Source organism: Tachyglossus aculeatus (assembly GCF_015852505.1).
Source record: "Tachyglossus aculeatus isolate mTacAcu1 chromosome 12 unlocalized genomic scaffold, mTacAcu1.pri SUPER_6_unloc_1, whole genome shotgun sequence".
Taxonomy (NCBI): domain Eukaryota; kingdom Metazoa; phylum Chordata; class Mammalia; order Monotremata; family Tachyglossidae; genus Tachyglossus; species Tachyglossus aculeatus.
Window position 1 is genome coordinate 19,411,650 of NW_024044828.1, and position 13,695 is coordinate 19,425,344.

Consider the following 13,695-nt stretch of genomic DNA (forward strand, 5'->3'; position numbering starts at 1 on the left):
CATGGGGGGGGCTTTCGACGGCACCTCTGAAGGGCCCTTCAACCAGGGCTACGGGGAAGGTGCCAAAGAAGGGGCCGACGAAGAGGAGTGGGTGGTGGCCAGGGACAAGCCCGTCTACGACGAGCTCTTCTACGCCCTGTCGCCCGTCGACGGCAAGATATCCGGGGTCAACGCCAAGAGGGAGATGGTGACCTCCAAGCTGCCCAACAGCGTCCTGGGCAAGATCTGGAAGCTCGCCGACTGCGACAGCGACGGCATGTTGGACGAAGAAGAGTTCGCCCTGGCCAAGCACCTCATCAAGATCAAACTGGATGGCTACGAATTACCCAGCTGCCTCCCCCCTCACCTCGTCCCCCCGTCTCACAGGAAGGCTTTGTCCAATTGAAGAGCCGACCCAGGGGCCGGAGAGAGAGAGACAAAATTAGGCAACGACCCGGCCTACCGTTAGACACCCCGGGAAACTTGATCAGGGGCAGGGGGGCTCATTTGAATTAGTTGAGAGGATCCCTTTATTTTATCCAAAAACCTACTCTAGCTGCTTTCTCTCCCCGCACATAGCCGGGGGTGGGAGGGGAACTGTCTTATTTATTTGTTCACTTTAGGATGCAGCTCCAAGTTTGCAATGAAGCCATAGACGGGAGGGACAAACCAGCTCTCTCTCCAACAACTCGTCAGCAGTCTCAGTTCTGAGAAGAAGAAAGCGTCACTGTTCCAGCCCCCCTCCCCGAGTTCCCCGAAGATTGGGATTTTAATCTGGGTCCGAAGCCTCCTCCCGGAGTTTGGGCAGGCAGAGGGGAATGAGGACAACAGCTTGGCTCAGCCTAACAGGAATATGCTTATGAGGTCACTGTCTCTGAAGCTGCTCGGTGGCCACCTCCCCTGCCGATCAGAACCTCTCTCCCAAGTGTGTCTCTCACACGCATCTGGGGTTGGTCTGTGCACTTGGACTCCAGAAAGCATTTTTAAAGCCCCAACAGTCGGTCATTTTCGTGGACGATGTTGATGGAACCAGTCTCAGTGTGGGACGCCTGCCATGACAGGCAGCTTGGGGAAACTTCAGGCCTCTCAAGATGCTCTCAGCCTACCTCTCACATCCGGTAATTCACCGCCAAGTCTGTCTCTCTAACATGACCATCCTCCACCCGAAAGGGCAGGAATGGGGCCCCAGAGATTTTGTTAAAAGTTTCCACACCTCGGCCGGTGACAGGCTTCGAGACGACGTTTCCGTTAACGGGTTCCTCGAGATGTGAAGGATCGGATAAAAACCTCAGTTCAGAGGAAGGAAATCATTCTTCAGAGGTCAAGCCATGGATAGAGCTGTGACCCACGATGAATTTGGGATTTGTCATTCATCCTCACGAGTGACTACTATAATGGACTTTTTCCGATTCTGTTCCTTGTTGTTCCGGCCCTCTCGGGGCCTTTGTCGTCAGAGCGGACGCATGTACCCTTCCTCCCCGGGCACCGGTCACGTTGCTCTGATTTATGAAGTTAGATGATGGAAGGGTGGAGGGGCCACCCACCCTCCAAAAACTCTGACGCGGGACCCAGGACGGGTAGGAGAGGGCTGGAGAAAACTGAGGCTTTGTCTGAATCTCAGCCCCGACTTCCTTTCTAGGTCATGTCCGGTCCTCTGGGGAATTAACTACGTAGCCACGCTAAACCGATCAGGCGCAGAAGAGGATATACGAGTTGTAGAAAATACATTTTTAAATTCCATAGAAAAGAGAAGCTTCAAAAGGCGGCAGATGCCAGGTGGGAGAGCACAGCAGAATGAAGTCCCAGGAAGAAACCCTAGCCTTCTCTGGAAAGGAGTCTGCGGGCCTGCTGGCCAAGTGATGCGTAGTGATGCGTAATCAAAAGCCCACCTTTTCGGGATCATAATCGGCGAGGGAATTATTCCCTGCAGGATGGAGAGCCGGAAGGGGAGAGGCAGGCTGGCACAGGAGGAGGAAAGAATGTCTCACTCACTGCCTGCCGGCTAGCGGAACCACCGACTGTCTCGCACAGAGGACCGGAAGAAATCTGCAACCTGCTGTGTGCCTGGCTGCTGTTCTTCGCTCAGTCAGCCAGTCAAGCTGTAGTTTCATCGAGCACCCGCTGTGCCCTGAGGAAGTAGCATGGCCTAGTGGAAAAAAAATCCAGCTTTGGGAGTCAGAGAACCTGGGTTCTAAACCCAGCTCCACTGCTTGTGACCTGGGACAAGTTGCTTCACTTCTCCTAGTTTCAGTGACCTTATCTGTAAATTGGGGAAAAAGTACCCATTCTCCCTCCCCCTAAGACTGTGAGCCTTTTGTAGGGCAGAGATTATGTCCATCCTGATCATCTTGTCCCCCTCCTGGAGTTTAGTACATTGCAGGGCACAACGTCAGTGCCTAATAAATACCAAAGTGATTACTATTATTGTCATTATTGTTACTAAACACTTAAGAGTACAGGTGAGCGCAGGAGATATGATTGTATACAGCTTTAATCATTGGCTTGAACAGGGCCTTGATCTCAAACTCTCAAACTCTCGCCTTCCTTCTTCACGTTGGGGTATGAGAGAGCGGGGTGGCATCCGAGGAAGAGATGGGGGACTGAGACCACTGAACTCCCCAACTACAAAGCTCTCATTAGCAAGCGAGCAGGAGGAAAGAAAGGAACCCCTCTGAGGGAATAGGAGGCAGAAGCTGCTGCAGCTGTGGTGGCTCTTAAAAAAGAAGAAAAGTTGGAATTCATAATACAGTCCCTCCCCAAAAGTATAACTCTACCGTGGGTTCCTGCTTCTTCAGCCAATCCCACCCCCAGGAAAAGTCTCCAAAGGATAAACTGTACTAAATTCCTGCTCAAGTAGCCTCCCCGGAGCCTCTGAGGAGGCCAGAGAGAGGCCCTGCTTCCATCACTTTCCTACTGGGGGGTCTCGTCCCCGGAGATTATGTAAGTCAGCCCCCAAGCCGCCTTCCTCTTCTGGTCGGTTGGCTTCTGGGCTCCTGGGTGTCGATTTTGGCTGATTCTCAGGGCTGTGCTATCTGCTGATCCCAGTTGCTTCCCTTCCTGGGTGGCTCGTTAGAAGCCAGGCCACCACGGACGTAAACGTTGTGAACATGGTCATCGTGATTGTTTTTCGAGGGTGGGGGGATCTGCCTTGGGTTTTCCCTGCTGCCTTCGGGAAGGGGAGTGTGTGACTGGAGGCAAGAAAAGCTGTCACTCTCTCCTCCCTCTTCTCCCCTTCTTCCCCTGTCCCGGGAAGCGGTCTCTGAGAGGTTGTGTACCATTCTCATGAAACCTGGATGCCTTCAATCCTCCCTGCCGCTGATGCCAAATACAACCTGGCACTTTAACCTGTGTGCTGGATTCCTTGCACCTTGTACTGGGTTCCCTGAGGAGAAGCACCATTTCCTGGATACTCCAGGTGTTTGGTGCCGGGGTCCCTCTGGGAATGACAAGGCGTCGGGGTGACCTTTCCCTTTTGCCCTTTAACACTTTATTTCCCTTGTGTCCAGAGTAATCCACAGTATAGACTTCCTTACTGATAAGGGAAGTGGCTTACATTCATTTCCCCTAAGCAACTGGGTGTGAAAATAAGCATCTTCCCACCATCCAAGCTCGGTGTGGAGCTGTGTTCCATGAAGACTAACTATAATGTAGATGATCTAATATGCTTCTATTTTTTAAGAAAAGCTTTGTAATTGTTGTCTGGAAATGGTTTTTTTCTGAAAAAACCCGCTGATAATAAACTTTGAAAAACAAACAGCCGCCTTCACGTGTTTTATTTCTAGACGGGTGTCCATTGCCGGTGTTTGGTATGGTGTTCGGCATAAAGGGGATCCTGGGTGGGAGCTACTGGTGATAATTAGGGGGGCTTCCTGCCCCCTCTGCTCTTCTTCCCACCCTCTGCCTTTACATAATAATAATAATAATAATAATAATAATAATAATAATGGCATTTATTAAGCACTTACTATGCAAAGCACTGTTCTAAGTGCTGATAATAATAATAATAATGGCTTTTGTTAAGCGCTTACTGTGTGCAAGCACAGTTCTAAGCGCTGGGGAGGACACAAGGTAATCAGGTTGTCCCATAGGGGGCTCACAGTCTTAATCCCCATTTTCTAGATGAGGTAACTGAGGCCCAGAGAACAATAATAATAATAATAATAATAATAATAATGGTATTTGTTAAGTGCTTACTAGGTGAAAAGCACTGTTCTAAGCGCTGGGGGGGATACAAGTTGAACAGGTTGTCCCACGTGGGGCTCACAGTCTTAATTCCCATTTTACAGATGAGGTAACAGGCCCAGAGAAGTTAAGTGACTTGCCCAAAGTCACACAGCTGACAATTGGCAGAGCCGCGGTTTGAACCCTTCTCCCCCTTCTAGACTGTGAGCCCACTGTTGGGTAGGGACCATCTCTAGACGTTGCCAACTTGGACTTCCCAAGCACTTAGTACAGTGCTCTGCACACAGTAAGCGCTCAATAAATACGATTGATTGATTGATTGATTGAACCCATTACCTCTGACTTCCAAGCCCGTGCTCTTTCCACTGAGCCATGCTGCTTCACATGTGAGGCTGCAGAGTGTCTTGGCCCGGAAGGGCAGTGTCAGGGCAAGGTGCGAGGCCAGGCCGAGGGAAAGGTTTGGACAGGTGTGAGAGCGTGAGCCCTGCGAAAAGGGCTTTGAAGACCCTGAGACTGTCTCTATATGTTGCCAACTTGTACTTCCCAAGCGCTTAGTACAGTGCTCTGCACACAGTAAGCGCTCAATAAATTCAATTGATTGATTGATAAGTTCCATTCAGTGGCCCACACTGATAGACTAAGAACCAGACCCCGCAGGCTCGCCACTGGGCTGGGTCGAGAGACTAATAATAATAATAATAATAATGGTATTTATTAAGCGCTTACTATGTGCAAAGCACTGTTCTAAGCGCTGGGGAGGTTACAAGGTGATCAGTTTGTCCCACGTGGGGCCCACAGTCTTAATCCTCATTTTACAGAGGAGGTAACTGAGGCCCAGAGAAGTGAAGTGACTTGCCCAAAGTCACCCAGCTGACAAGTGGCGGAGCCGGGATTCGAACCCATGACGTCTGACTCCAAAGCCCGGGCTCTTTCCACTGAGCCACGCTGCTTCTGACCTGAGATCCCGTTCTGGGAGGGCGGACCACCCAGACGGAGGTAGGGGCCACAGGGCTGGAGAAAGGCAGCTCATTGCAGGTAGGAAATGTGTCTGTTTATTGTTTAGTGCTTAAATGCTCTGCACACAGTAAGCTCTCAATAAATGCAATTGAATGAATGAATGAATAGTACAGTGCTCTGCACACAGTAAAGCACTCAATGAATGAATGCCTTTCCCTCCCTACCCCCATTCTCAGTCAAGAATGACCGAAAATGGACTGCCTTCGGCCCCAGCCTAAATTACTCCCTGGCCGGCAGAAGGGGCCTGTCTCTCCCTGTGGGCTTGGAGGGGTGGGTTTCTGTCTCGGTTGAGGGTAGATCACCCTTCCTTTCATTCATTCATTCATTCATTCATTCATTCAATCGTATTTATTGAGCTCCGTGGCTGGCAGAAGGGGCCTGTCTCTCCCAGGGGGCTTGGAGGGGTGGGTTTCTGTCTCGGATGAGGGTAGATCACCCTTCCTTTCATTCATTCATTCATTCATTCATTCAATCGTATTTATTGAGCTCCGTGGCCGGCAGAAGGGGCCTGTCTCTCCCAGGGGGCTTGGAGGGGTGGGTTTCTGTCCTGGTTGAGGGTACATCACCCTTCCTTCCTTTCATTCATTCAATCGTATTTACTGAGCTCAGTGGCCGGCAGAAGGGGCCTGTCTCTCCCAGGGGGCTTGGAAGGGTGGGTTTCTGTCTTGGTTGAGGGTAGATCACCCTTCCCTTCATTCATTCATTCATTCGTTCAATCGTATTTATTGAGCTCCGTGGCTGGCAGAAGGGGCCTGTCTCTCCCAGGGGGCTTGTAGGGGTAGGTTTCTGTCCTGGTTGAGGGTACATCACCCTTCCTTCCTTTCATTCATTCATTCATTCATTCATTCATTCATTCATTCAATCATATTTATTGAGCTCCGTGGCCGGCAGAAGGGGCCTGTCTCTCCCAGGGGGCTTGGAGGGGTGGGTTTCTGTCTTGGATGAGGGTAGATCACCCTTCCTTTCATTCATTCATTCATTCATTCATTCAATCGTATTTAATGAGCTCCATGGCCGGCAGAAGGGGCCTGTCTCTCCCAGGGGGCTTGGAGGGGTGGGTTTCTGTCTTGGTTGAGGGTAGATCACCCTTCCTTTCATTCATTCAATCGTATTTATTGAGCGCAGAGCACTGGACTAGACTGTGAGCCCACTATTGGGTAGGGACCGTCTCTATATGTTCCAACTTGTACTTCCCAAGCGCTTAGTCCAGTGCTCTGCACACAGTAAGCGCTCCATAAATGCGATTGAATGAATGAATGAATGAATGGACTAAGCGCTTAGGAAGTACAAGTCGGCAACAGATAGAGACAGTCCCTCCCCCACAACGGGCTCACCATCTAGAAGGGGGAGACAGACAACAGAACAAAACGTGTAGACAGCTGTCAAGTCAACAGAACAAATAGAATTAAAGCTAAATGCACATCATTAACAAAATAAATGGAATAGTGAATATGTACAAGTAAAATAGAGTGATAAATCAGTACAAACATTCATTCATTCATTCAATCGTATTTATTGAGCACTTACTGCGTGCAGAGCACTGGACTAAGCGCTTGGGAAGTACAAGTTGGCAACATAGAGAGACGGGCCCTACCCAACAGTGGGCGCCCAGTCTAGAAGGGGCATCTATCCAGGTGCTGTGGGGAGGGGAAGGAGGTAGGCCGGGGGGGATGGGGAGGAGGAGGGGAAAAAGGGGGCTCGGTCTGGGAAGGGAGCTGCAGCCCCAGGGCCTTGGACTGGGCAACTTAGTGCCTCCCGCCCTGTAGGAGGGCACGCCTTGGACCCTGGAACTTTACCCCGGGGCCCTGCAGGTAGTCCTATGGCTCCCATGGGATCAGGGGACCCATAAAACACTTTCTCTCTGTCCACAGTCCAAGGCTGTTCGGAGAAGGGAGAGGAGCCAACTAGGCCGGACTTGTGCCCGCAGCCCGCTGGGACCTCCGTCGTTCCCCACCTCCAGGATCGTGAGCCCCCCAACCCTGCGATCCAGCTTCCTTTCTGCTCGGAGTAAGCAAAGAATCCAACCACCTTCCTTCCCTCACTTCTTCCTCCAAGCTCTGCCCCCGGGATCCCCCTCCCTGACCCGTCTGGCTCCCGCCGTGGGGATCGCCTCTAGATTTAGGCCGCCTGGGCTCTACGGGACGTTGGCAACACGAGGCCCCTGCTGCCTCGGAAAAAGTCCCGTCGGGAGCCCGAGGCTTCAGGCGGGGGCAACTGGGATTTCGGGAAGGGATTTTCACGATTCAACAGGCTGCGGAAGTGGGATGGCGTCACCTTTGCAGGAATTGCAGGTCTTCCACCACCCCCCAGACCCTCTTTGATAAGTAGCGCCTGCTCCCTCGGCCCCCCAAGCTCTGCAACTCGCTTCTCTTCCCCATCCCTGGGTGAGGTGGAGCCTGCCTAGCTGGCAGGCGGGGGTCATAATGACTGTGACGTTTACAAAGTGTTTACTGTACTAATAATAATTGTGGTATTTGTTAAGCCTTTACTATGTGCCAGGCACTATACTAAGCACTGGGGAAGATACACGCTAATTAGGTTAATAATAATCATCATCGATCGTATTTATTGAGCACTTACTGTGTGCAGAGCACTGTACTAAGCGCTTGGGAAGTCCAAGTTGGCAACAGAGACAGTCCCTACCCAACAGTGGGCTCACAGTCTAAAAGATAATAATAATGGTATTTGTTAAGTGTGTACTATGTGGAATAAGGATAGTATTCGTTAAGCACTTACTATGTGCAAAGCACCGTTCTAAGCGCTGGAGAGGTTACAAGGTGATCAGGTGGTTCCACGGGGGCTCACAGTTTTAATCCCCATTTTACAGGTAAGGTAACTGAGGCCCAGAGAAGTGAAGTGACTCGCCCAAGGTCACACAGGTGACAGGTGGTGGAGCCAGGATTTGAACCCATGACCTCTGACTCCAAAGCCCGGGCTCTTTCCACTGAGCCACACTGCTTCTCCTGTCCCACGTAGGGCTCACAGTCTCAATCCCTTTTAAAGAGGAGGTAACCGAGGCCCAGAGAAGTGAAGTGACTGGCCCAAGGTCACACAGCAGACAAGTGGCAGGGCCGGGATTAGAACCCAGGTCCTTCTGACTCTCAGGCCCGTGCTTTATGAAGACGGTGAGCCCCACGTGATCACCTTGCATCCCCCTACAGCGCTTAGAACAGCACATATAGTAAGCGCTTAATAAAATGCCATTATTACTACTATTTATCCATTGAGCCACGCTGTGCCAAGCACTGTACCCGCTACAATACAGTCAGGTCAGATGAAGTCCCTGACCCACCTAGTGTTCTTGGCATAATGAGGAGTGAGGACAGACATCCCCATTTTACAGATAAGGAAACCGAGGCACAGAGAAGTTAAGTGACTTGTCTGAGGTCACCCAGCGGGCAAGTGGCGGGATTCGAACCCAGGTTTCTCCAAGATGTTGCACCCCAGATGGGCTCAAGGGTACAGACCCAGCTCTTAATAGAGTTCTCTGCACCAAGTAAACATGCTGTGAATATTATTGATTAATTGATCAGCCCAAATTCCAGGGCCTTCCCCCAGAGAGGTCCTGTAGCCAGCTGTACTGAATTGCTGCCCTGAGCAGGGAGAGCGTGGCTCAGTGGAAAGAGCCCGGGCTTTGGAGGCAGAGGTCATGGGTTCGAATCCCGACTCCGCCCATTGTCAGCTGTGTGACTTTGGGCAAATCACTTCCCTTCTGTGAGCCTCAGTTCCCTCATCTGCAAAATGGGGATGAAGCCTGTGAGCCCCCCTCGGGGGACAACCTGATTACCTTGTACCTCCCCAGCGTTTAGAACAGTGCTTGGTACATAGTAAGTACTTAATAAAAATGCTGTTATTATTATTATTATTGGCACATAGTAAGCGCTTAATTCATTCAATCATATTTATTGAGCACTTACTGTGTGCAGAACACTGTACTAAGCGCTTGGGAAGTACAAGTTGGCAAAATATAGATTATTATTATTATTATTAAGGGAAGAAGGTGGCTTGGTAGCAGAATTGACAACAGCTGGTCCCCTCTGAGTCAGTTTGTGATATTTACGGAGGGCTTAATGTGTCCAGGAGGCCTTCCCAGACTGAGCCCCCTCCTTCCTCTCCCCCTCATCCCCTTCTCCATCCTTCCCACCTTCCCTCCTTCCCTCCCCTGCAGCACCTGTATATATGTTTGTACATATTTATTACTCTATTTATTTATTTTACTTGTACATATCTATTCTAGTTATTTTATTTTGTTAATATGTTTGATTTTGTTGTCTGTCTCCCCCTTCTAGACTGTGAGCCCCCTGTTGGGTAGGGACCATCTCTATATGTTGCCAACTTGGACTTCCCAAGCGCTTAGTCCAGTGCTCTGCACACAGTAAGCGCTCAATAAGTACGATCGATTGATTGATTACAAGCACTGTACTAAGCTCTTGGGAGAAGCTGCTCTTAGAGAAGCAGCGTGGCTCAGCGGAAAGAGCACGGGCTTGAGAGTCAGAGGTCATGGGTTCGAATCCCGCCTCCCCCACATGTCTGCTGTGTGACCTTGGGCAAGTCACGTCACTTCCCCGTGCCTCAGTTCCCTCATCTGTAAAATGGGGATTAAGACTGTGAGCCCCACATGGGACAACCTCATCTCCTTGTATTCTCCCCAGCACTTTGCACATAGTAAGTGCTTAACAAATACCAACATTATTATTATTATTGGGAGAGTAATGCCCTCCCTCTGCCCATCCGCCAAGTTAGCTCTCTTCCTCCCTTCAAGGCCCTACTGAGAGCTCACCTCCTCCAGGAGGCCTTCCCAGACTGAGCCCCTTCCACTCCCCCTCGTCCCCCTCTCCATCCCCCCCATCTTACCTCCTTCCCTTCCCCACAGCACCTGTATATATGTATATATGTTTGTACATATTTATTACTCTATTTATTTATTTATTTATTTATTTTATTTGTACATATCTATTCTATTTATTTTATTTTGTTAGTATGTTTGGTTTTGTTCTCTGTCTCCCCCTTTTAGACTGTGAGCCCACTGTTGGGTAGGGACTGTCTCTGTATGTTGCCAATTTGTACTTCCCAAGCGCTTAGTCCAGTGCTCTGCACATAGTAAGCGCTCAATAAATACGATTGATGATGATGATGAGAGTACAATATAACAGACACATTCCCTGCCCACTCTCGATCCTAAATGATCCTGGGCCCGGGCCCGAGGCAGGCGGGCGGATTGGCCGGCCCCGGCCTCTGCCACCCGCTACCCCGGCAGTCCCACTCCGGGTGGACAGGCGGGAGGACAATGTGGTCTGTGTCTTGGCCGCCCCGGGCCGGCCGAGCCCGAGGGAGGGACAGCGGCCTCAACCCCGACTCTCCTTCTCCTCCAGAGCTGCTCTGTCTCCGTCCACCAGCCTTCCGGATCCTCCGAGCTCCCGCCAGCCGTAAGGTGAGGGACCCGCCATTCCAGGCCCAATCCAGGGAGCCAAGGCCCAGTGCTCCAGGGAAGCGGCCTCTGTGCCCACCATCTGCCCCTGAGAGCCTCGGGGTGGTCACGGGGCCGGAGGAAGGGGGTGGGCACGGTCTTGGGCAGGGGAAGCTTCTGTTGGGTGCTAGAAGTCCCCTCACCTACAATCAATCAATCAATCGTATTTATTGAGCGCTTACTGTGTGCAGAGCACTGTACTAAGCACTTGGGAAGTCCAAGTTGGCAACGTATAGAGACAGTCCCTACCCAAAACAGTGGGCTCACAGTCTAAAAATGGCAACTGGGGAATCTAGCCCACTGTTGGGTAAGGACCGTCTCTATATGTTGCCAACTTGTCCTTCCCAAGCGCTTAGTCCAGTGCTCTGCACGCAGTAAGGGATCAATAAATACGATTGAATGAATGAATGAATGAATCACAGGGCACGCCGGGCACCCGGATAATCCAGCGTGGCTCAGTGGAAAGAGCCCAGGATTTGGAGTCAAAGGTCATGGGTTCAAATCCCGGCTCCGCCAATCATCAGCTGTGTGACTTTGGGCAAGTCACTTCACTTCTCTGTACCTCCATTTATTACCTCATCTGTAAAATGGGGATTAAAACTGTGAGCCCCCCATGGGACAACCTGATCACCTTGTAACCTCCTCAGTGCTTAGAACAGTGCTTTGCACATAGTAAGCACTTAATAAATGACATTATTATTATTACTGTTATTATTATTATTATTATGGGTTCAAATCCCAACTACGCCAATCATCAGCTGTGTGACTTTGGGCAAGTCACTTAACTTCTCTGTACCTCCATTACCTCATCTGTAAAATGGGGATTAAAACTGTGAGCCCCCCGTGGGACAACCTGATCACCTTGTAACCTCCCCAGCGCTTAGAACAGTGCTAAATGCCATTATTATTATTATTATTATTATTATTATTATTATGGGTTCAAATCCCGACTCCACCAATCGTCAGCTGTGTGACTTTGGGCAAGTCACTTAACTTCTCTGTACTTCCGTTCCCTCATCTGTAAAATGGGGATTAAGACTGTGAGCCCCCCGTGGGACAACCTGATCACCTCATAACCTCCCCAGCGCTTAGAACAGTGCTTTGCACATAGTAAGCGCTTAATAAATGCCATCATTATTATTATTAATCCACCCAGAAGCCTGGTTCCCGTAGTGCGAGTGGAGATGGGGGGGAATGGGACATACTGTGGGGGTGACCGCAGGGTGGGCTGCCGCTCCTCATTCATTCAGTCTTTTAGGCTGTGAGCCCACTGTTGGGTAGGGACTGTCTCTATATGTTGCCAACTTGTACTTTCCAAGCGCTTAGTGCAGTGCTCCGCACACAGTAAGCGCTCAATAAATATGATTGATTGATTCAGTAGTATTTATTGAGCACTTATTGTGTGCAGAGCACTGTACTAAGCGCTTGGAACATATTGCCGCCACCGCAGGCCCCGCCATGGACTCAGAATATGAGCAGGGTCACATTCGGAAGCTGCAGGCCCAGCGCATGCTGATGCAGGAAAAGACGTTCACCAAATGGATCAACAACATCTTTTCCCACGGCAAGGTGTGCGCCCCACAGTCCGCCTCCTGTGCCAATCTTGAGGCTGGTCCACCCCTGCCCACCCTATACCCCCTTTTCCCCCCCAAGGCTAGACTGCCCCTACCCACCTTTCATTTCCCGGGGCTGGACCACCTCTGTTCACCCCCGCCTCTTGCCAACTTCTTCCCCTGGGCACCTGCCCCTCCAAACGGGCCTCAGTTTCTCTTTCTTCCCCAGGGTGCTCCCTGGACTGGGGAGGGTGGGCTCCTGGTGGCTGGTGAGGGGCGGGAGCTGACCCCCTGGGAGGGTCAGCGGGGGATAATAATTATTATGATGACATTTATTAAGCACTTACTATGTGCAAAGCACTGTTTCAGCAGGGGATAATAATAATAACGATGGCATTTATTAAGCGCTTACTATGTGCAAAGCACTGTTTCAGCAGGGGATAATAATAATAACGATGGCATTTATTAAGCGCTTACTGTGTGCAAAGCACTGTTCTAAGCGCTGGGAAGGTTACAAGGTGATCAGGTTGAGAAGCAGCATGGCTCAGTGGAAAGAGCCCGGGCTTTGGAGTCAGAGGTCATGGGTTTGAATCCCGGCTCTGCCACATGTCTGCTGTGTGACCTTGGGCAAAGTCACTTAACTTCTCTGAGCCTCAGTGACCTCATCTGTAAAATGGGGATGAAGACTGTGAGCCCCCCGGGACAACCTGATCACCTTGTATCCCCCCAGTGCTTAGAACAGTGCTTTGCACACAGTAAGTGCTTAACAAATGCCATTATTATTATTATTATTATTATTATTCTCTGAGCCTCAGTGACCTCATCTGTAAAATGGGGATGAAGACAGTGAGCCCCACGCGGGACAACCTGATCACCTTGTATCCCCCCAGCGCTTAGAATGGTGCTTTGCACATAGTAAGCGCTTAACAAATGCCATCATTATTATTATCATTCTCTGAGCCTCAGTGACCTCATCTGTAAAATGAGGATGAAGACAGTGAGCCCCACGCGGGACAACCTGATCACCTTGTATCCCCCCAGCGCTTAGAACGCTGCTTTGCACATAGTAAGCGCTTAACAAATGCCATCATCATTATTATTATTATTATTCTCTGAGCCTCAGTGACCTCATCCGTAAAATGGGGATGAAGACTGTGAGCCCCACGCGGGACAACCTGATCACCTTGTATCCCCCCAGCGCTTAGAACGGTGCTTTGCACATAGTAAGCGCTTAACAAATGCCATCATTATTATTATCATTCTCTGAGCTTCAGTGACCTCATCCATAAAATGGGGATGAAGACTGTGAGCCCCTCATGGGACAACCTGATTACCTTGTGTCCCCCCAGCGCTTAGAACGGTGCTTTGCACATAGTAAGCGCTTAACAAATGCCATTATTATTATTATTACTATTATTATTATTTCCACTGAGCCCCGCTGCTTCTCTAGCGGGAGCGGGATGGGAGCGGAGAGAAGGGACGAGGTTGACCCCCAGC

At 50.3% G+C, this 13,695-nt stretch overlaps 2 protein-coding genes across 2 annotated transcripts in view; both read left to right on the top strand.

Moving 5' to 3' along the window:
• EHD4 (EH domain containing 4) overlaps positions 1-3,729 on the top strand; it is a 64,360-nt gene extending 60,631 nt beyond the window's left edge. The window contains 1 exon segment of the mRNA XM_038741154.1: positions 2-3,729. Coding sequence (XP_038597082.1) covers positions 2-385 — 384 coding nt within the window. The 3' untranslated portion in view covers positions 386-3,729.
• The window catches only part of SPTBN5 (spectrin beta, non-erythrocytic 5), an 80,796-nt gene continuing 68,228 nt past the window's right edge, over positions 1,128-13,695 (top strand). The window contains exons 1-8 of the mRNA XM_038741078.1: positions 1,128-1,246; positions 1,434-1,444; positions 3,001-3,112; positions 3,762-3,828; positions 6,945-6,989; positions 7,301-7,469; positions 10,551-10,733; positions 12,096-12,214. Coding sequence (XP_038597006.1) covers positions 1,128-1,246; positions 1,434-1,444; positions 3,001-3,112; positions 3,762-3,828; positions 6,945-6,989; positions 7,301-7,469; positions 10,551-10,733; positions 12,096-12,214 — 825 coding nt within the window. The remainder of the gene's footprint in view (positions 1,247-1,433; positions 1,445-3,000; positions 3,113-3,761; positions 3,829-6,944; positions 6,990-7,300; positions 7,470-10,550; positions 10,734-12,095; positions 12,215-13,695) is intronic.